This window comes from Leucoraja erinacea, chromosome 1 (genome assembly GCF_028641065.1).
Source record: "Leucoraja erinacea ecotype New England chromosome 1, Leri_hhj_1, whole genome shotgun sequence".
Taxonomy (NCBI): Eukaryota; Metazoa; Chordata; class Chondrichthyes; order Rajiformes; family Rajidae; genus Leucoraja; species Leucoraja erinaceus.
Window position 1 is genome coordinate 73,260,664 of NC_073377.1, and position 21,572 is coordinate 73,282,235.

General features: G+C 44.2%; 1 protein-coding gene across 7 annotated transcripts in view; it reads left to right on the forward strand.

The window, feature by feature from the left end:
* pds5a (PDS5 cohesin associated factor A) overlaps nucleotides 1-21,572 on the forward strand; it is a 185,147-nt gene that overhangs the window by 122,287 nt on the left and 41,288 nt on the right. For all 7 annotated transcript variants that reach the window (XM_055637378.1, XM_055637394.1, XM_055637400.1 and 4 more), the window contains exons 16-19: nucleotides 1,947-2,086; nucleotides 3,392-3,507; nucleotides 4,751-4,856; nucleotides 5,210-5,370. In XM_055637378.1, the coding sequence (XP_055493353.1) occupies nucleotides 1,947-2,086; nucleotides 3,392-3,507; nucleotides 4,751-4,856; nucleotides 5,210-5,370 (523 nt within the window). The remainder of the gene's footprint in view (nucleotides 1-1,946; nucleotides 2,087-3,391; nucleotides 3,508-4,750; nucleotides 4,857-5,209; nucleotides 5,371-21,572) is intronic.

Sequence of the window (21,572 nt, forward strand, 5' to 3'; positions counted from 1 at the left end):
CCACCAACAATCCTGAAGCCGAATCCTGCTTGATATTTTGTAGACACCTACTAATGAGACAAAAGGGAGGAAATGCATATAAAAACATTCCACCCCAATTTAGCGAGAATGCATTCACCGCTGTTGCACCTGGATCTGGTTCCCATTAAACATATTGAGGTAATTGGTGGTTAAGTGTAGAAGCAAACAAGTCAATTTCTGGCATTCCAAACATTTTGCAACAATTTTATTAAAAATGTCACGATTTAACATCCATTCCGTATTGTCATTAAATTTTCGTGACCTGGTGTCTGCAATTATATTGAATCTACCCGGTAGGTAGATTGCTGAAAGCCAAATGTTTCGAATAATACACCAGTGCCAGATAACGTTTGCCAATCTGTCACAAGACTCTGACTTGATTCCACCCATGTGATTGACATATGCTACTGCCGAAGTGTTGTCAATCTGAACCTGCACATGCAGATTTTGCACATTAGAGCAATAAGCTTTAAGCCAATGAAATTAACAATTCTAGGTACTTAATTCCATGTGCTTTGAGCAATGGTACCTCTTCCATATTCCATCTACCTCCACAGCTGGTAATGGTATCAGTAGCGCCCCAACCTAGCGCACGTGCAACAGTCTGTAGAATGATAGCAGGTGTTTCAACCAGAATTTTTCTGGAAGCATATGAGACACCCTTAATCCACCATTGTATATCAGCAATTGCTGTTGCTGCTAATTGCATGGGCCTATCAAAATGCCCCGAATGTCATTCTGTTTCAACAGAAGCATATAAGGGGTACCATACTCTTCTGTTTTGTTTGCTACCCAAACAGTACTGTAATTCACCCTGGCTGTGGTATCAGAGGAAATGTGGTGGTAAAACATTTTGGGGGGCCAAAATGCTTTGCAAGCGGTTTACCACCATTTATGAGCATATAGTTTGATTGTACAATCGTCTTCCAAAGTAAATTGACAACCTTGTAGGTTTTGAAATTTGGTGTTATTCTATGAGCAGTAGCTTGCATTTTTTAATTACAAATAAGATTAAGAAACTCTTCAGATAAACTGCACTCTAGTTTTGGGCATATCTGTTGCGCAGTTGCTCTTTGACTGATCTTGTGATATAATATAATCCACTAGCATGGATTGTTCATTGAAGCATTTGCTTCTATTTGTGAAGCCTGTTGAGAATGTACAGAATAAAAATTTGGTTAAGTACCAAGAGTGGAAACTCCACTCCCAAGTAGAATTTGCAACTGAGCAAAGCTTTCAGCTCAATGTATTCAGATGCAATACTGCTAATGCAACACTACTGTAAGAAAGTTAACATGACAACAATAACTAGTCAAAGTATTTTTTCCTGCCTTTTTGTCTTATGGTTGTCTAACATATATATCCTGCCCTGCCCCCCCCCCCCCCCCCCCCCCCCCCCCCCCTCACTGCTCTTTTAAACTTTTCTGGAGACAATGTCTTGTGTTCATTGATGTATATTTGGACGGTAAACCTGACTGCTTTTATACTAAATAGAGAAATAACTGACTTTATGTAAGCAGCAAGAATTTTTTTTTTGTGGCAAATTAATCTTGGTCCTAACTAATTTACAAACATGTTTTTTCAATAAAACAAATACAAAAAAATCTTTCTCCTTGGGTGAAATTACAGCCATTATTATTTTGTCACCTACATGAATAAAATGATGATGCCAACATGAGGGGAAGTGCATGTGGTAGAGGTGTGGATCACAGGTTTCATTTGGAACAATCCCTAAAGGGACAGGGATTTCTGATTTATGCAGTTGAATTTCTCTGGTACATGGAAAATAACGTGATTACATTGGAACAAGAACAAATACTATTCAAAATTTGATTTTGGAAATGTTCCATTAAAAAGTTTTTTTTTAATTAGCTGCTGTGAATATTAATTATATATAACTTTAACATTTATTATTCTGCAAACAGAAAATTTGCCTGACCCAGGAAAAGCACAGGATTTCATGAAGAAATTTAACCAGGTCCTGGGTGATGATGAGAGGCTGCGTACTCAATTGGAGCTGCTGATTAGTCCTGCCTGCTCTTGCAAGCAAGCAGAAGTCTGTGTGGTAAGGGAATGTTGTTATTAACTGCCTATGATATTTCTAATTAAAGAAGCTTGATTTTTATCATCAGTGATTGTGTTGTAATTGGATTAAGTACGAAGAAAGAGAAGGACGGGAAAATGAGGAAAAAATAAAATATTATAAATTCAGCATTTTCAGAATCCTTTGAAATAATTCACATCTGTGAAGAATAAGGTTCCAAGTGTGGTGTTAATCTTTGGTGCCAGAGATGTTGCATGTCAGTTATCAAAGTTGTGAACTGTTCAGTGTGATTCTGATTCTAAGGAATCTGCAGGATTTTAGTTTGTCCTTGCCATAAGTCCAATTGACATTGAATGCGTGTCTAAGTAGGTTAAGTAGCTGGGGAAATATTGATTTTGCAAATCAATGGTATGGTAGACTGGGCAGAAGCTATTTGAAATTTGTTTTGTTAGTGCATCATAGCCCCTCACTCCAGGTTGTTCTTTAATTTGCATGTAAATAACAGCACGACAGATATTACTAAGGTTATCCATCAGAGTTTGCCAGAAGTACACTCTTGAACATATCTTGTTTCTTCCAACGTGCACCCTGGCAAAATCTAGAGGAGGTGAGCGCTTTGCCTATCAGCAGCATATAATCTTTTTCATCACAGTAAATGAGCCCCCAACCCCAGGCTTCTTAACCATAGAAGCTTCTGGTGATGAGTGGGGAGGATGTTCACTATCCAGAAATACTATACATTCCCTACCCTCATGGGCTTTCTCTCTGTTAATAGTGGAGTAATAACGAGTTTTCAATTTTCAGGCTCCTTATGCCTGGGAGGTCAGTTATAACTGCCAGCTTCAGGCTAGGTTGTTCGTGCAGAATCAGGTGTTAGGAAAGCTCCTGTTTCTCGGTTTAAAAATGAAAATAAACTTCCCCCACCACAACTCTTTGGTATTACCTCACAAAGGATGTCTGAAGCCATATAATGCAAGATTATCTAAATCCAAGATGTTTTGGTACGGTCTAGTTAAAATGTACAATTGATCTGAATGATTAAAAGTGACAATTAACCCTGGTGGTAAAAAGATGAATACTTTTTTGTGGAAGACTGTCTTCTTACCTTAAAATAAATTAAGATGGTAAACTGTATAAATGGTGTGATAGTGCATGTCCTTCTTGGTAATTGATAATCCAGCATTTTGCACCTAACTATTAGCAAACAACAAACTTGTAAAACTAGCAATTTGTGGCTAACCATTAATGATTGTCATTTCTGAATCAATTACTTTGCACGTGTTTGAATTTGATTTAACAATGCTTTTTATTTCCTTTATTATTTAGAGAGAAATTACACGTAAACTAGCAAATCCCAAGCAGCCGACTAATCCCTTCCTGGAAATGGTGAAATTCTTACTAGAAAGGATTGCACCTGTGCACATTGACTCAGAAGCCATCAGGTATAGCTTTCAAAATATTTAAGGTATTTGAAACCTTGATAAATTCAGTAAAAAAGAGGTTGCTGTTTCCAAAGAAAGAAAGTTTAGTTTACTGAAATGAATTATGCAGAGTATCAACATTTAAATAATCGTACGTGCAAGATTTGCTACTGCAGTCTTACAATTTCAGCAACCAAATGAAATTGCACTCAAAAAAAATGTATACTCTTTCTCTGTCACTGTAACACTATATTCTGCACTTAGTTTCCTTTCTCTATTTGTAGTGCTGTACACATGTATGGCATGATTTGCTTGAATAGTACACTAAACAAAGTTTTTCACTGTACCTCAGTACACGTGACAATAATGACCTGATACCAAATATTTCTATGAAGAAATAATTTAAGATTTGCGAAAATGTATCAAGTAATTTCAATGTACATACGATCTTCTCAAGAAGATTCTAGCACTAATTAAAACCTTGTGCCTCACATTTTTACAGTTTTGTTCAAGGTTGAAGTGCATGATGTTCATAGATTATCATAATATGGAATAGAGAGTCAGTGTGGATGCATTGGAGTCCTCGTTTTGCCCAGCATGGTGGTTAATTTTGGGCTCTAGAAACAACTGTGTTGTCACACTTGTGTTTTTTTTTCATCGTCTATCCAAATGGAAATTCTGTTCTACAAGGTGGAAGCATACTTTAGTCTCTTTGCACAGTATAAGCATCTTGAAAGATTAAATGATGTTTCATCTTTATATGGGATGCCTTAACAACAGATGTATCCACAACAGCTGATGTAGCTTTCCCTCTTCCAAAAATATTTTAAAATAAGGGTATATACTTCAGTTTGTATTTCTGTGAAATCCCACTGCTAGAAATTTTGGGACGGGCTGTTAGGTTTTTGATGTCTTCATAAATTTTAGTTTGAAGCAATTTCCCTCATTCTCCTGAATTTAAAAAAAAAATCCCATCCCATCTGTCAACTTTTGAACATAAAATAGAATTCTAGATAGTCCACTCTAACATCTTTTAAATGAATCTCTGCAAATATATGAATGTTTAAAATAAAATCTGACCATTCATAAAAGCGACTTTGAGTCCTTGAAAAGCGCTATACAAATAAAATGTATTATTATTATTAATTGTACTAACTTCCAGAGTTTTTAAAAGTATTTTTATACTCGTAAGGCTGGCAGACCACCTGTCAATTTGTATCCCAATATGCTTAATTTTAAGTCATAACGCATTTGTATTTTTCAGCTCTTTAGTGAAACTAATGAACAAATCCATAGAAGGGACTGCAGATGATGAAGAAGAGGGTGTGTCACCTGATTCTGCAATTAGGGCAGGCTTGGAGTTGCTTAAGGTATTTGCCACTCATATGGAGAGTAATTCTATTAGTTTGATATCAATTTAGATTGATGCTTTGAATTACATTGTTTGCATTTAGAAACTCCTTAGAAATATAAACATCCAATAATTGTCATTTGAGTTTTCTGTTGTATAAATTTCAAACTGACTATGTTTCATTTTGTAGTCTGATTCTATTTTTTGAAGCTTTTGATATTAAGTAACAGTAATGAATTAGCTACTGCATATTGTTTAACAGTAATTGCCATTTTGGAATTTCAGTTTATTTAAAAAATAGTGCACATTGTACCCAAGAATAAATAAGAATTTGTAAAAGATTTATTTATTCCCCCAATTACTGTCCGGCAGGTTTTATCATTCACACATCCTACCTCCTTCCACTCTTCAGAGACATATGAATCACTCTTGCAGTGTCTAAAAATGGAGGATGATAAAGTTGCTGAAGCTGCTATTCAAATCTTTAGAAACACGGGGCACAAAATAGAGACAGACCTTCTACAAATTCGTTCGTAAGTCCAACTTTTTGAAAAAGCTATCTGGGCAAGGAAAAGTTTGTAAAATGAGCAGAACTCTTGTTTCCGTGTTGTCATGTTATAAGTAACGCAGTTGCAGAAAGATTTACGTATGTATATGCACATATAATGTTTGACAGCACAGGGCCTCTACTCGCTGGAGGTTAGAAGGATGAAGGGGTCCTCATTGAAACTGAAACCTGAAAGTCCTGGATAGAGTGGATGTGGGGAGGATGTTTTCACTAGTGGGAGAGTATAGGACCAGACGTCATAGCCTCAGAATTAAGGACATTCCTTTAGGAAAGAGAGGAGGATGAATTTCTTTAGTCAGAGAATGGTGGGTCTGTGGAATTCATTGCCACAGAAGGCTTTGGAGGCCAAGTCAATGGATATTTTTAAGGCAGAGGTAAATAGATTCTTGATTAAGACAGGTGTCAGGGATTATAGGGAGAAGGCAGGAGAATGGAGTTACGAGGGAGAGATAGATCAGCCATGATTGAATGGCCTAATTCTGCTCCTATCACTTATGAAGTATGTACAGTGCCCTCCATAATGTTCGGGACAAAGACCCATTGTTTATTTATTTGTCTCTGTACTCCACAAATTGTGATTTGTAATAGAAAAAAATCACATGTGGTTAAAGTGCACATTGTCAAACCTTAATAAATGCCATTTTTATACATTTTGGTTTCTCCATGCAGAAATTACAGCAGTGTTTATACATAGTCCCCCCATTTCAGGGCACCATAATGTTTGGGACACAGCAATGTCATGTCAATGAAAGTAGCCATGTTTAGTATTTTATTGCATATCCTTTGCAGGCAATGACTGCTTGAAGTGCGATTCATGGACATCACCAGTTGCTGGGTTGTCTTCTCTGGTGATGCTCTGCCTGGCCTGTATTGCAGCCATCTTTAGCTTATGCTTGTTTTGGGGTCTAGTCCCCTTCAGTTTTCTCTTCAGCATATAAAAAGCCATGCTCAATTGGGTTCAGATCCGGTGATTGACTTGGCCACTCAAGAATTGACCATAGTTTAGCTTTGATAAATTCCTTTGTTGTTTTAGCAGTATGTTTGGAATCATTGTCTTGCTGTAGAATGAATGCCAGCCAATACGTTTTGAGGCTTTTGTTTGAACTTGAGCAGGTAGGATGTGTCTATACACTTCAGAATTCACTATGCTACTACCATCAGCAGTTGTAGCATCAGTGAAGGTAAGTGAGCCAGTACCTTCAGCAGCCATACATGCCCAGGCCATAACACCCTGTGTTTCATAGATGAGGTGGTATGCTTGGGATCTTAGGCAGTTCCTTCTCTCCTCCATACTTGGCTCTTGCCATCACTCTGATCTAAGTTAATCTTCGTCTCATCTGTCTACAAGACCATTTTCCAGAACTGTGGTTGCTTTTTTTAAGTACTTCTTGGCAAACTGTAACCTGGCCATCCTATTTTTGCGGCTAACCAGTGGTTTCCATCTTGCAGTGTAGCCTCTGTATTTCTGTTCATGAAGTATTCTGCGGACAGTGGTCATTGACAAATCCACACCTGACTCCTGAAGAGTGTTTCTGATCTGTCGGACAGGTGTTTGGGGATTTTTCTTTATTATAGAGAGAATTCTTCTGTCATCAGCTGTGGAGGTCTTCCTTGGCCTGCCAGTCCCTTTGTGATTAGTAAGCTCACCAGTGCTCTCTTTCTTCTTAATGATGTTCCAAACAGCCTAAGGTTTGGCTGATGTCTCTTAACAGTTTTATTCTTGTTTCTCAGTCTCATAATGGCTTATTTGACTTTCATTGGCACAACTTTTGTCCTTTGATAAACAGCAACAAAAGTCTTCAAACGTTATGGAAAGACGAGGTGATGGGAGCTCTCTTATACCTGCATTTAAGAGGCAATTAAACACACCTGAGCAATTACAAAGACCCGTAAAGCCATGTGTCCCAAACATTATGGTGCCCTGAAATGGGGGGGGACTATGTATAAACATAGCTGTGATTTCTACATTGTGAAACCAAATGGTATAAAAATGGCCTTTATTAAAATCTGACAATGGGCACTTTAACCACACGTGATTTTTTTTCTAATACAAATCTCAAATTGTGGAGTCCAGAGGCAAATATATAAATGATGGGTCTTTGTCCCAAACATTACGGTCTTTGTCCCAAACATTTTACGCAATTCATTGCCATGATGTTTGGTTGGACAGAATCTTTTTTGAATCTGCCTTGTTTTTGAAGTTTTATCTGTTAGATTTGTCAATTTTTAAAAAAAACTTTTCATTGAATAGTAGAGCTAATGACTGTAGGAAGGCCTCTTGGTTGGAGGCAGATAAGGAGAATGATCAGTAGAAAATATACTACAAAAGTTAATGGCAATGTTTTTGTGGTTGTATATCTGGATAATTTTTGGTCTGCACTTCCGGTCACAATTTAATGATTTGCTTTGCCTCCTCACGCACACCTTTTTGGTCATCACCAAAGTGCTTCACATCCAAGCACTGCTGTATTTACTAGTTGTTATCCAGTTATTGGTTCTCTCCCATTTAAATTTTATGGAGTACTTTATGATATATCTGGCAGTTGGATGAGAAATTGACATTGGAAGAAAATATTCTGCAAGTTTAGTGATGAAAAACGGACTTTGGGCTCATAGCAGCAAATTACATTAAATCATATCGAAGGGTTGTTTAACTTAATGCATTGAATTGCAACCGTGAACTCTGTACTAACAGACTTAACACATGAATCTACACTATATTATAGTTATTCTTCTACATCAGTGTGTGCTCATGGATTGGCTGTGTTTATGTGAAAGTAAACACAGTGATAATTGAGTTTGAAAAGCTTGACGATGAGAAGACAAAAACTACTGATTCATTTGTTCTACCCCACGCAACTGACTTGCACTGTGCATCAAATTATACTTTTCCCATTGCATTCATAAGACACAATTCATTGGTGGAGTGAAAACATTTCTATAAATTTCCCACTGAACAATCAAAATCACTCTGCCCAAGTCACGTGACTTGACAATCTTTTTTCAAAAATCATTGTACCATTGGTGAATCTCTGGAACTCTCTGCCACAGAGGGTAGTTGAGGCCAGTTCATTGGCTATATTTAAGAGGGAGTTAGATGTGGCCCTTCTGGCTAAGGGGATCAGGGGGGGTATGGAGAGAAGGCAGGTACGGGATACTGAGTTGGATGATCAGCCATGATCATATTGAATGGCGGTGCAGGCTCGAAGGGCCAAATGGCCTACTCCTGCACCTAATTTCTATGTTTCTATTGGAAGGAAAGAAAACTTAAACACTTAATATGAACTATACCTAAGCTAGTGAAAGACTGATCAACCATAACATAATTGGGTGATGCAAACTGTCCAGACAAATGCATTTTCTTTTCAATTTTATAAACTTCAATAAAACTTCTCCTGTCTTTGCTTAATTAATGGTACACAAAAATGCTGGAGAAACTCAGCGGGTGCAGCAGCATCTATGGAGCGAAAGAAATAGGTGACGTTTCGGGCCGAAACCCTTCTTCAGATTATACTTTACCATTGGAAGGCCAGCCACCTTTGCTTAATTAATGTCTAGTTTGCTGGCTTTGAATTTTTATCGTTATGATTAGAACTGGAATTCAGTGTATCTCCCCCAAAATATTCCAAAGTGCCATTTATGTTCCGAATACGTTCTTGTTACTTGCCATTTTAAGTCTTCATTTCGCAAGCTTTTTCACTGTCTCTAAATACGTGACAAATGTGTAATAAACCACACACGCTGACCTGTTAGTCTGTGGCCTCCTGCATGCACTATAATAATGATGCATATAATGAACTTAAGAAACAGCACCTCATCTTCTACTTGATCAGATTGCAGCTTTCCAGCATATTATGGAATTTTACAAATTTGGATGACTTTCTTTATCATTATCAAAATGGGCCATTTCTGCTGCAAAGACAATTCAAGTGAATCACAGTTCATTTGTGTTAGTTATGCACTCTGTTAGAGCGATGGAACAAAAGATTGATTTGAAGCACAAAGGCCAAATTATTTTAAAATAGATTTTTTGACTAGCTGATATTACATGCACTTTAATATGAAGAACAAGCTGAATGGTACATTACAGAGCTGCCATGTAGTACGGATTTTCCGTATTTTGTACGGAAATGCGATAAGAATACGGATGTACGGTTTTACGTTGTTAAATTCTGATTTTTTTTTTTTTTAAGTCCATATTTAACAATACAAAATCGACCATTGATAATCGTAACAACAAGGTGCAGCCAGCAGGTGGGAGCAGCCGGGATCAGCCCGACCTCCTGTTTCGTTGACATGCCACTCGCCAATGGAGGTGTGGTGGCCCGGTGAGGTTAACTTGGGATCTTGCGGCTTGGAAAATGCAGGGATGTGGGGGGTCATGCTGTACCTCCGGGGATTGCAACAGATTAAACCTATTGGTGGTTTGGGTTTCAAGATCTGGATGATTGTTTTTGTGGGCGTTGGTCTGCCGCTGTGCTTGGGTTCGGGTCTCTCGTTCTTTCTTGCTCTCTCCACTCTCTCTCTCTCTCCCCTTTCTCTCTCCCTCCATCCCTCTCTCTCTCCCTCTCTTGCTGTGTTGTGTCTCTGCCCTTCGCTCTCTCATACCCTCCCTCCCTCTCTCTCTCTCTCTCACGCTCTCCCGCTCCCCATCTCGTCTCTCTCGCTCCCTCTGTCACCTCGGCATTCCCGGAGTCATTTGGCGTTTCGTGGGGGGGGGCATTCAGGCATGATACATGGGTCGGTGGGAGCACTGCAAGCCGGCAGCCCTGTCAGCAGCGTGTTAGTCTTTTCAACTTTTTTTTTTAGTGTGTTTTAAAGTATGTTTTTAATGTTTCTTTGTTGGTCTTGTATGGGGGGGGGTGGTGAGGGGGAAACCGTTTTGGTTGCCTCCTCCACGGAGACGTGACTTTTTCCAGGTCGCCTCCCCCGTGGCCTAACAACAAGGAACGGTGCGGCCTTTCCCAGAGACGTGCCCAGGGCTTCAGTGGCGCGCGGAACGCGGACTCTCGGCGCGGAGAGGGCGAGCCCTCGCCAGGGCTTGCCGGAGGGGAGCGCTCCGTTTGCAGGCCCGCTGCAGCCGGCAGCCTGAAGTCGCGGTCTGCAGAGCTTCAGCTGACGCGGCGTCCGCATCCTGGGATCCCTCGTGGGGGACCAGGGAGAAGAAGAAGCTTCCACCGCCGGCCTGTGCCCAACGTCTACCGCGGCCCGGCGTGGACTTACCATCAGGAGCGGGGTCCCGCGCCGGGGACCCCTGGAGGGGAGCTCCCACCGCCGACCCTGTGGTCTGCGGTGCTTCTGGCTGTGGCGCGGCGGGGACTTTAAATCTTCGACCAACCTGAAGCCGCGGTCTCCGGTGGGGAAGTGCCAATTCTGAACTTTTACCTGTCTACATTTGGACGCATGCAACGGCTGTTGGGGAGGGTTGAGGTCCCGACCACGGGGGAAAATGGAGGAGGACTGGCCAAATTTTTGAGCCTTCCACCACAGTGATGAATGCTGTGGTGGATGTTTGTGTTAAATATTTAGTGTGTTTTTGTGTGTTCTTTATCATTTTACGGCTGCTGGCAAATTCATTTCACTCGCACTTTATGTGCAATGTGACGATGTACTGGAGGACAGAGGATCTAAGTGGGTAGAAGAACTGAAATAAATTTTCATTAGGCGAGAAATAGTATTGGGTAGGCTAATGGGACTGAAGGATGATAAATCCCCTGGACCTGATGGTCTGCATCCCAGGGTCCTCAGGGAGGTGGCTCTAGAAATAGTGGACGCGTTGGTGATCATTTTCTTATGTTCAATAGATTCAGGATCAGTTCCTGTGGATTGGAGGATAGCTAATGTTATCCCACTTTTCAAGAAAGGAGCAAGAGAGAAAACGGGGAATTACAGACCAGTTAGCCTGACTTCGGTGGTGGGAAAGATGCTGGAGTCAATTATTAAAGAGGTAATAATGGGGCATTTGGATAGCAGTAAAAGGATTAGTCCAAGTCAACATGGATTTATGAAAGGGAAATCATGCTTGACTAATCTTCTGGAATTTTTTGAGGATGTGACAAGTAAAATGGATGAAGGGGAGCCAGTGGATGTAGTGTATCTAGACTTTCAGAAACCCTTTGATAAGGTCCCGCACGGGAGACTAGTGACTAACATTAGAGCACATGGTATTGGGGGTAGGGTGTTGATATGGATAGAAAATTGGTTGGCAGACTGGAAGCAAAGAGTAGGAGTGAACGGGTCGTTTTCAGAATGGCAGGCAGTGGCGAGTGGAGTGCTGCAAGGCTCGGTGTTGGGGCCGCAACTGTTTACCATATATATTAATGATTTGGAAGAGAGAATTAGGAGCAACACTAGCAAGTTTGCGGATGACACAAAGCTGGGTGGCAGTGTGAACTGTGAAGAGGATGGTAGGAGGTTGCAGGGTGACCTGGACAGGTTGAGTGAGTGGGCAGATGCAGTATAATATAGATAAATGTGAGGTTATCCACTTTGGCGGCAAAAACAAGGGGGCAGATTATTATCTCAATGGGGTTAGGTTAGGTAAGGGGGAGGTACAGCGAGACCTGGGTGGCCTTGTACACCAGTCAATGAAAGTTGGTGTGCAGGTACAGCAGGCAGTGAAGAAAGCTAATGGAATGTTGGCCTTCATAACAAGAGGATTTCAGTATAGGAGTGAAGAGGTTCTTCTGCAGTTGTGTAGTGCTCTGGTGAGACCACATCTGGAGTATTGTGTACAGTTTTGGTCTCCTAATTTGAGGAAGGACATCCTTGGGATTGAAGCAGTGCAGCGTAGGTTCACGAGATTGATCCCGTGGGATGGCGAGACTGTCATAAGAAGGAAAGATTGAAAAGACTAGGCTTGTATTCACTGGAGTTTAGAAGGATGAGGGGGCTCTTATAGAAACATATAAAATTATAAAAGGACTTGACAAGCTAGATGCAGGAAAAATGGTCCCAATGTTGGGTGAGTCCAGAACCAGGGACCACAGTCTTAGAATAAAGGGGAGGTCATTTAACACTGAGGTGAGAAAAAACGTTTTCACCCAGAGAGTTGTGAATTTGTGGAATTCCCTGCCACAGAGGGCAGTGGAGGCCAAGTCACTGGATGGATTTAAGAGAGAGTTAGATAGAGCTCTAGGGGCTAGTGGAGTCAAGGGATATGGGGAGAAGGCAGGCACGGGTTATTGATAGGGGATGATCAGCCATGATCACAATGAATGGTGGTGCTGGCTCGAAGGGCCGAATGGCCTCATCCTGCACCTATTTTCTATGTTTCTATGAATAAAACTGATTGTTGTATATTATTACGATTTTTTTGTTTTCCTATTTGTCGATTTTTTTTTGTGCCCGATTATTTGGTGGCCAATCAACCGCTGTCTCTAAGGCGGTTGCGTCCAATCACCGACAAGCTTCCCTTAAAATTCCCGTCCAATCAACAAATCGGTTTCCTCCCGTCCAATCAGCCGTGGTCTCCAAGGGCATTGCATCCAATCAGATAATGCGCTGGTCACTCGGCGGCCAATCAGATGCTGTTTCCAAGGTGCGTTGCGACCAATCACCAACCAGCTTCCCTTACTGAAGCAGACGATGGCTCCAACCAACACAGAGAGAGAGCGATGCAAGAAAGCAGCTATGGCATATAATACACAATAAACTATTACAAACTCACAATAAACAAGTTATGCATTCTTGTACTCTTACATGGGTGTGACCGCATAAAAAATGGCCACGTGTAAAAATACTGATTTCCTCAGCAAAATACTGTACTTCAGGTGCTAGAATACTGAAATGCTCTGACAAAAATTTGGCAGCTCTGACATTATGAAGCAGCCCCAAAGATTATACCTTTACTTTGACAGTCGCAAAACAACATGTCATGAAACATGCAAATAGGAATAGGATATACTGCATGGAAATTATGCCAAACTATTATGGATCTCTGCTCAATTCTAGCTGTGATAATTTGCTTAATTCTAAGCTCTCCATGCTTTAATTGGAGAGGTGATGGAAAGGTATATCACAACCTTGTAAATGGTGCTTAAAACATTTAGAAAAACAACATCAGACATGCGAGTCATTTGTTTCTTGCAGAAACCGAAGGCTACAGGAGATTTAACAGTTGTTAAAAATTATGAAAGATTTGTTAGTGCAACAAGAATCTGTTTCCATTAGTAGGGAGGCTTGTATCTCAAGCTCAGATTTAAAATAATTCGCAAAGGAGCTGGAAATGAGGCGAAGGAACATTTTCCGGCGTCAGATTTTTGAGATCCTACAGAGCTCTGTAACTTTTTAAAAGAGAATTTGATAAGTATTGAGCAGGAAAAGTAGTAGCCTTTGTAGAAAATTGAGACAAATTGCGTATGACGCTATGATTTTAGATTATGCTTGTTTTTTGTCGGTGAGTTCCATGATTATTGTAAACCCCATTTTCAGTTCAAACTGTACATTTTAGGCACTTAATGTGCAAAGTTTATTTTTCCAATTGTTGATTTATTTCAAGCAATGAATTACAGTTAGACTGTGTATCTTCAGTTTAGTTTAGAGATACAGGCCGGAAATAGGCCCTTCGGCCCACCGAGTCCACACCGACCAGCAGTGGCGTAGGGTGGGTTTTGAGCGCCCGGGGCAGTTTAAAATATTGCGCCTCCTCATTAGCGGCTAGCCATGGCCCATGAGCTGTTATAAATCCAAGTTTTGTATTTATTTTCTCAACCTAACAAAAAGATGGCGGCGCTGCCTTAGCAGCTGCGGCTCGCCTGCAGTCTGTCTGTTCTTCTTTTTTTGTGTTGTTCTTTTGTCCTGTTTAGTTGATTTTTGGTTTATTATGTTGTGTATGTGGGGGGTGGTGGGGGAACACGTTTTTGGTCTCTTCCTTCGGGGGATGCGACTTCTTTTGTCGTATCCCCCGTCTCCGCCTGCGCCGAGGCCTAATGGCAGAGCTGGCGGCCTCGGAGCTGGGGCGGCAGCTGGGACAGCGGCAGCGGCGACCAGAACTCGGAGCTGGGCAGCGGTGGCTTTGACAGCGGCAGCGGCGGCCTGGCCTCGGAGCTGGGACAGCGTCAGCGGCCGCCCGACATCGGAGCCGGCACGGCAGCGGCTGGGACGGCGGCAGCGAAAGCGGCGACCTGGCCTTGGAGCTGGGACAGCGGCAGCGACAGCGGCGGCCTGGCCTCGGAGCTGGGGTGGCGGCAGCAGCGACCTGGCCTCGGAGTGGGGACAGCGACAGGGACAGCGGCGGCCTGGCCTCGGAGTGGGGCAGCGGCCACACAACATCGGAGCTGGAGCAGCGGCAGCGGCGACCTGGCCTCGGAGCTGGGACTGCGGCGACCAGAACTAGGAGCTGGGGCACGTTCCGGCGGCGGTGGCCACTCGACCCGACCGCGGGCCCAGTGGAGATCGCTGGTTGGTTAAAATTGTTGGATACATTTTTAGGGGCGCAAAAAAATTGTTGGATAAAAAAAAATTATAAAATGCCCCAAAAAATTACATTTTATTACAATAATTCAGGGGAAGGCTGCCAAAGAGGTGCAGCATGCCTTTAGAACAAATTTATTTGCCATTTTATAATTTTTTTTTATCCAACAATTTTTTTGCGCCCCTAAAAATTTAGCGCCCGGGGCAGCCACCCCTCTGGCCCCCCCCCCCCCCCCACGCTACGACACTGCCGACCAGCGATCCCAGCACATTAACACTATCCTATACACATCAAGGGTCATTTTTTACATGTCCACCAAGCTAATTAGCCGACAAACTTGTACGTCTTTGGAGTGTGGGAGGAAACAAAACATCTTGGAGAAAACCCATGCAGTCACGGGGAGAACGTACAAATTATGTACAGGCTGCACCCATAGTCGGGATCGAACCCGGATCTCTGGCGCTGTAAGGCAGCAACTCTACCACTGCGCCGCCAATCCATCCCGAATTTCTGTGTATAGAAATGTAATTATGGTATTCCACTTTTGTGTACCTTAGATTATTTATCTATATCTATATACTTTTAAAATCTGTGTGGGTGTACGGCATTTTGCCTTTGATTCGTTACTCCGCGAAAACCAGACGCAAAAATGCCGAGATTTTTTACCATTTCGCTAGCGATTTTACTTTTACATTCGCACATCCACTCCTTGGTCAATTATTTCCCCAGATTGTGAGTAAAATTGATCACAAAACACAAACAAAACTCAATTTTTAATATCTAAACGGCTCTTACAAGCTGCTGACGTCACAATGCCCACATGCCGACCAATCCAAGCCGCTTCTCTCTCTCTTTATTTGGGTGCCCGGCCCATCTCCACTCCCCCCCCCCCCCCCCCCCCCGCTCGAAGTACAGCTCGCTTGCCACTTGTGCTCGCAGCTCCCAGGCCCACACCCGCTCACTCCAACCCCCCCCCCCTGCAGATCGGGAGGTCACAGCCAATCACCAGCTTGAACTTGACGGCGGCAGTTATTGTCGTGTGGGGCATAAAGGGCCTGTCCCACCAGCATGCGATTGCATGCGTCTAGCGCTGCCAAACGTGATCGCTTGAGGCGTACGGCCGCGCGGGGCCGGTCCCAATTCGTACCGAAGAATCATATGGAGTTGTGCGGGGCTGGTCTTGACATCATATTCACCAATCAGCTGGATAGGAGGCAGGCTGACTGAATTTGGACGTCGCGCGGTGACATCATCACGCAACGGCACGCCGGGCGGTGGCGTCATCGCGCAACGCCACGCGCTAGGCATACGCCGTCGAGAAGCTGCATACGCCCTCAATGCACCTGCGGGCCGACAGGCTGGTGGCGTGCGGGATTTTCAGACAGTGCAAGATTTTTGGAGCCCCGCGCGATGACAGGACCAGCCTCGCTCAACTCTATACGCCACCGCCCCGATCGGTGGGTGGACTTATTGCGTTGGGGTGGGAACGGCACCGCGAGGCCGTTCCCCCCCCTCCCTCTGACCCCCCCCCTCCCTCCCTCGCCCCCTCTCTAACCCCTGCCTTTGACCCCCCCCCCCTCCCTCTCACCCCCCATTTTCTCTCCAACCCTGACCCCTCACTCTTTACCCACCCCCCCCCCCCCCCCTCCCTCTCTAGACGCGCCTGCGAGTTGCGGGCTATGCGTCAGTAGATAGGCCGAATATGGGGTAAAAGGACAAAATTAATAATATTAATATATTAACAAGGGGGGGTAGTTAGCGTGTGTGCGGGGGGGGGGGGGGCATTGGTAGTTTGTGTGTGTGGGGGGTGTTTAATGTGTGTGACGCCGCCTGCCACCCCCCCCCCAACGGGTCTGCAGTTGGTCTAGTATATTTCTAAAACTCTCATCTTGTTTGTTTGGATGTCTGCGTTTGAGTGAATGAGTGAGATCCTGAAATTACACCAAAGCTGGTACACGACAGCGCTACAATGTTTGCACCACCTTACTCACAATTGTCCTGTGATGTGTTTTCAACAAGTTTTGTTCAGATTGATGTTATATTTTACAAGTTATTCACATTTTTAACTTTACAAAATCCAGTTTGAGAAAGATTCATCAGTGGCAGTTACAGCTTTGAACAGTGGCAGTTACAGCTATGATATCACAATGGAATCCTAATCCTTGCTGGCTCTCCCCGCAACAATGTTGCAATCCCAGTACACTGAGTCCTGCCAGCAAGTTTTTTAAGTTCAAAAACGGAGGGGGAGGGAGTGCTGTGGGAGACAGGGGAAATGCAATTGAATTATTATTTTAAAGTCCTGGCAGCAAGTGCAATTAGGAGGCTGAAGAGGAGGAGGAGGGAGTGCTCGAGGATCAGCCGCCCCAGCGCAGTTGGGGGCTATGGGTAAGTGGTGGAATATTGCGTTGGGGGAACGGGTTGTATTGAGGGAACGAGTGAGTGGCGGAATATTGCGTTGAACCGGGTTGCGGTGAACCGGGAAATTTTATAAGGTGTGACGGGTCTTGAGGTATTATCGGCATAATTTCACTTTTGTTCCAGTTTATTCTATACCCTGAAAAGGAACCAAATTGTTCTATAAGATTTAGTATATTTGGGATATTGACTTGGGACCTACCACCTGCCCCCTCGACACTGTCCCCTCTGCCCTTCTAAAGGATGTCATTACAATAGCCGGTCCCAGCATCCTCGCCATCTTCAACAGTTCTCTGGCCACTGGCACTGTTCCAGCCCCTCCTGAAAAAGCCTAACCTCGACCCCACCTTGCCAAGCAACTACAGACCCATTTCAAAACTGCCTTTCCTTTCAAAAGCCTTTGAAAAAGTAATTTTAAGTCAATTTATGCCCTACCTTCACCAAAATACTATCTTGGAAACTTTCCAATCAGGTTTCAGGGCCCACCACAGCACAGAGTCTGTGCAGCATTTGATACTGTCGACCACACCATCCTAATTGACCGTCTCCAATACGGGGTTGGTATTGATGGTACTGCCCTGAGCTGGTTCATCTCCTATCTCAAAGGTAGGAGTTTGTCTATTAACATAGGCAACTCTTTCTCCTCCACAGCTAGCCTCTGCTGTGGGGTTCCACAAGGTTCCATCCTTGGCCCCATTCTCTTCTCCCTGGATATGCTCCCCTTAGGCCAAGTAATTCAAAGGCACGCCATTTCCTTCCATTGCTACGCAGACGATACACAACTCGATATCTCCCCCTGAAGCCCAAAAAACAATCAAATCGACTTAACCTTACCCGCTGCCTCGAGGATATAAAGTGTTGGATGGCCCAGAACTTTCTCCAACTAAACGAGAGTAAGTCTGAGATCATCCTTCTCGGCCCTTCGAACTCAATCAAAATGATAGCAGGCAGCCTTGAAAGCCTTACCCCATTACTCAAACCTCACGTCAAAAACTTTGGCGTGATATTTGACTCGGCATTGAAATTTGACAGGTAAAAGCTAGCTTCTTTCAGCTTCGGACAATAGCTAAAATAAAACAATTCTTCCACTTTGATGACCTCGAAAAGATCATCCACACATTTATCTCCTCCCGCCTAGATTACTGCAACTCCCTCTACAGGAAGCGAGCGGGCAAGATCATCTCTGACCCCTCTCACCCTGGCCACAAACTCTTTGAATCACTTCCTTCTGGAAGGCGACTCCGGATTGTCAAAGCTGCCACAGCCAGACATAAAAACAGTTTTTATCCACGAGTAGTTGCTCTACTCAACAGCCAAAAATCAGTAGCCTCCCATTGATCTGGTATTTTGTTGGTTCACATGCTTGATCAATGGTATTTTATTATTAATGTTTTATTATTATTAATGTTTAGTGTTTTCTGAGTCATTCGTAACTGTCACTGTATGTCATGTTACTTGTGGGCGGAGCACCAAGGCAAATTCTTTGTATGTGAATACTTGGCCAATTTACTTACTGGCATCAGCCAATCTTCCCTGTCCCGCCTGCAACTAGTCCAAAACGCCGCAGCGAGACTCCTGACTGGCACCCGAAAAAGGGACCACATCACCCCGATCCTGGCCTCTCCACTGGCTCTCTGTGCAGTTCCGAATACATTTCAAGATCCTCCTTTATGTCTACAAAGCCCTTAATGGGCTTGCCCCCACTTACATCAAAAGTCTGCTTACCCACCACACCACCTCCAGGTCCCTCAGATCAGCCGACTTGGGGTTACTGAACATCCCGCGGTCTAGGCATAAGCTCAGGGGCGACTGCGCCTTTGCGGTTGCAACTCCTAGACTGTGGAACTGCACCCCTCTTCCCATCAGAACTGCCCCCTCCTTCGACTCCTTTGTCGAGACGTAAAACTCATCTCTACTCCTAAGCCTTTCTTGATGTCCTTTGAGCGAGGGCTATATGTATGTAGTGATCAGGGCTCGAAATTAACGGTTGCCCGGGTGCCAATGGCAACTTACAGTCCCACCGGGCAACCTAAAAGCCATGCCATTTTTGCCCGGCTTGGCAAGCAACCGGGACACTCGCCCGCCATCCGTGTCTGGTTCTCGGCTCGGCGCTAGCTCTCGGGTCTCCGCTCGGCGCTAGCTCTCGAGTCTCCACTTGGCGCTAGTTCTCGGGTCTCCGCTCAGCACTAGCTCTCGGTTCTCCGCTTGGCGCTAGCTCTCGGCTCGGGTCACTGGTCTCCGCTTGGCGCTAGCTCTCGGGTCTCCGCTCGGCGCTAGCTCTCGGGTCTCCGCTTGGCGCTAGCTCTCGGGTCTCCGCTCAGCGCTAGCTCTCGGTTCTCCGCTCGGCGCTAGCTCTCGGCTCGGGTCACTGGTCTCCGCTCGGCGCTAGCTCTCGGGTCTCCGCTCGGCGCTCGGCTCTAGCTCTCGGGTCTTAGCTCGCCGCTTGGCGCTAGCTCTCGGGTCTCCGCTCGCCGCTAGCTCGCTGCTTGGCGCTAGCTCTCGGTTCTCGGCGCTAGCTCTCGGCTATGATCACTGGTCTCCGCTCGGCGCTAGCTCTCGGGTCTCCGCTCGGCTCGGCGCTCGGCTCTAGCTCTTGGGTCTCCGCTCGCCGCTAGCTCGCCGCTTGGCGCTAGCTCTCGGGTCTCCGCTCGGCACGGCCGGCCGGCGAGCACATCATCAGCCGTGGTTGTGCGCATGTGCGGCCCTGCACATGCGCACTGCCATGGCAATTGGTCGGCGTCTGCCACTTTCTCCCTCTCTTTGCATTGTGGGAGCTCTGGCCACCATTGCTGTCCGGTCGCTGTCTCACCGCGACCGCTGAAAAACAACGCTGAATCACTCCCTGGAGCTGCAGTAACTCCCTAGAGTAACTATTGCTTCTTGGTTTCCTGGTCCTCCAAAAATATTCGAAATGGAATTTAAATTGGTGGACCCACCACCACCAAACTCTGAAAAATAACAGCTTACTGCATTTTATCTGTTTATTTATTGTGTATATATATGGTCTATAGTATATAGACACACTGAACCTTTATCTCCTGTTCTGTATTATGTTTACATATTCTGTTGTGCTGCAGCAAGCAAGAATTCCATAGCCCTATCTGGGACACATGACAATAAAACTCTCTTGACTCTTGATTTGGACTTAAGCAAAAAAGGGTTCTTGGGGGAAAAAAAGCTACCTTAAATTTAGTTGTGTCTGGTTGGTACCTATGGTAGGGTGAAGACTATTCCATGCTTCAATTGTGCGGGGGAACTCCATGGAGCAGCCAGCATCTCTGGATAGAAAAAATTGGCTGACATTTCGGGTAGAAACCCTTCTTTACATTTCCTCTGGTGTTAGTGTTTTTAGTTTAATTTAAAGATACAGCGTGGAAGCAGGCCCTTCGGCCCACCGAGTCCACACCGATCACCCGTACTCTAGTTCTATCCAACACATCAGCGACGTAAGTCAAGAGTGCTGTATTCTCTCACGTCCCAGTTAGAACAATGAAATTCTTACTTGCAGCAGCACAACAGAATATGTAAACATAGTACTCTGTAAACAATGTTATAAATGAGAAAACAAACTCCATACAGACAGCATCCATATTCTGGATTAATTCCAGGTCTCTGGCAATTTTAAGCAGCAAATTTATGGCCAATGTACTGCCCCATAGTCTTGAACTGAATTAAAACATACAGTAGCTGTAAAGGGGGACATGGCGTCACTTAGATATTTAAGACTGAAAATGGATAGTTTTTTTTTTAGTAACCGAAGTTATCAACGTATAATTTTTTGTGTGTTGGAAAATAAAATATAGTGGCACAGCTGGTGGACTTGCTGCCTCACACGCCAGAGATCTGTGTTCGATCCTGTTCTCGGGCACTGTCTATGTTGAATTTGCACATTTTCCCTGCAAGCATGTGGGTTTCCTCCCACATCCCAAAGATGCATTGGCTTTGTAGGTTAACTTGTCTCTGTAAAATTGCCCCTAATGTGCAGGGAGTGGGTGAGGAAAGTGGGATAACAGAACTTGTGTGAATGGGTAGACGAAAATGTTGGAGAAACTCAGCAGGTGAGGCAGCATATATGGGGCGAAGGAAATAGGCAACGTTTCGGGTCTAGACACTTCTTCAGACTGATGTCGGGAGGGGTGGGGGGGCGGGAAAAAGAAAGGAAGAGGCGGAGACAGTAGACTGTGGGAGATCTGGGAATGGGAGGGGAAGGAGGGAGAAAGCAAGAACTACCTGAAATTGGAGAAGCCAATGTTCGTACCGCTGGGGTGTAAACTACCCAAGCAAAATATGAGGTGCTGTTCCTCCAATTTGCAGTGGGCCTCACTCTGGCCATGGAG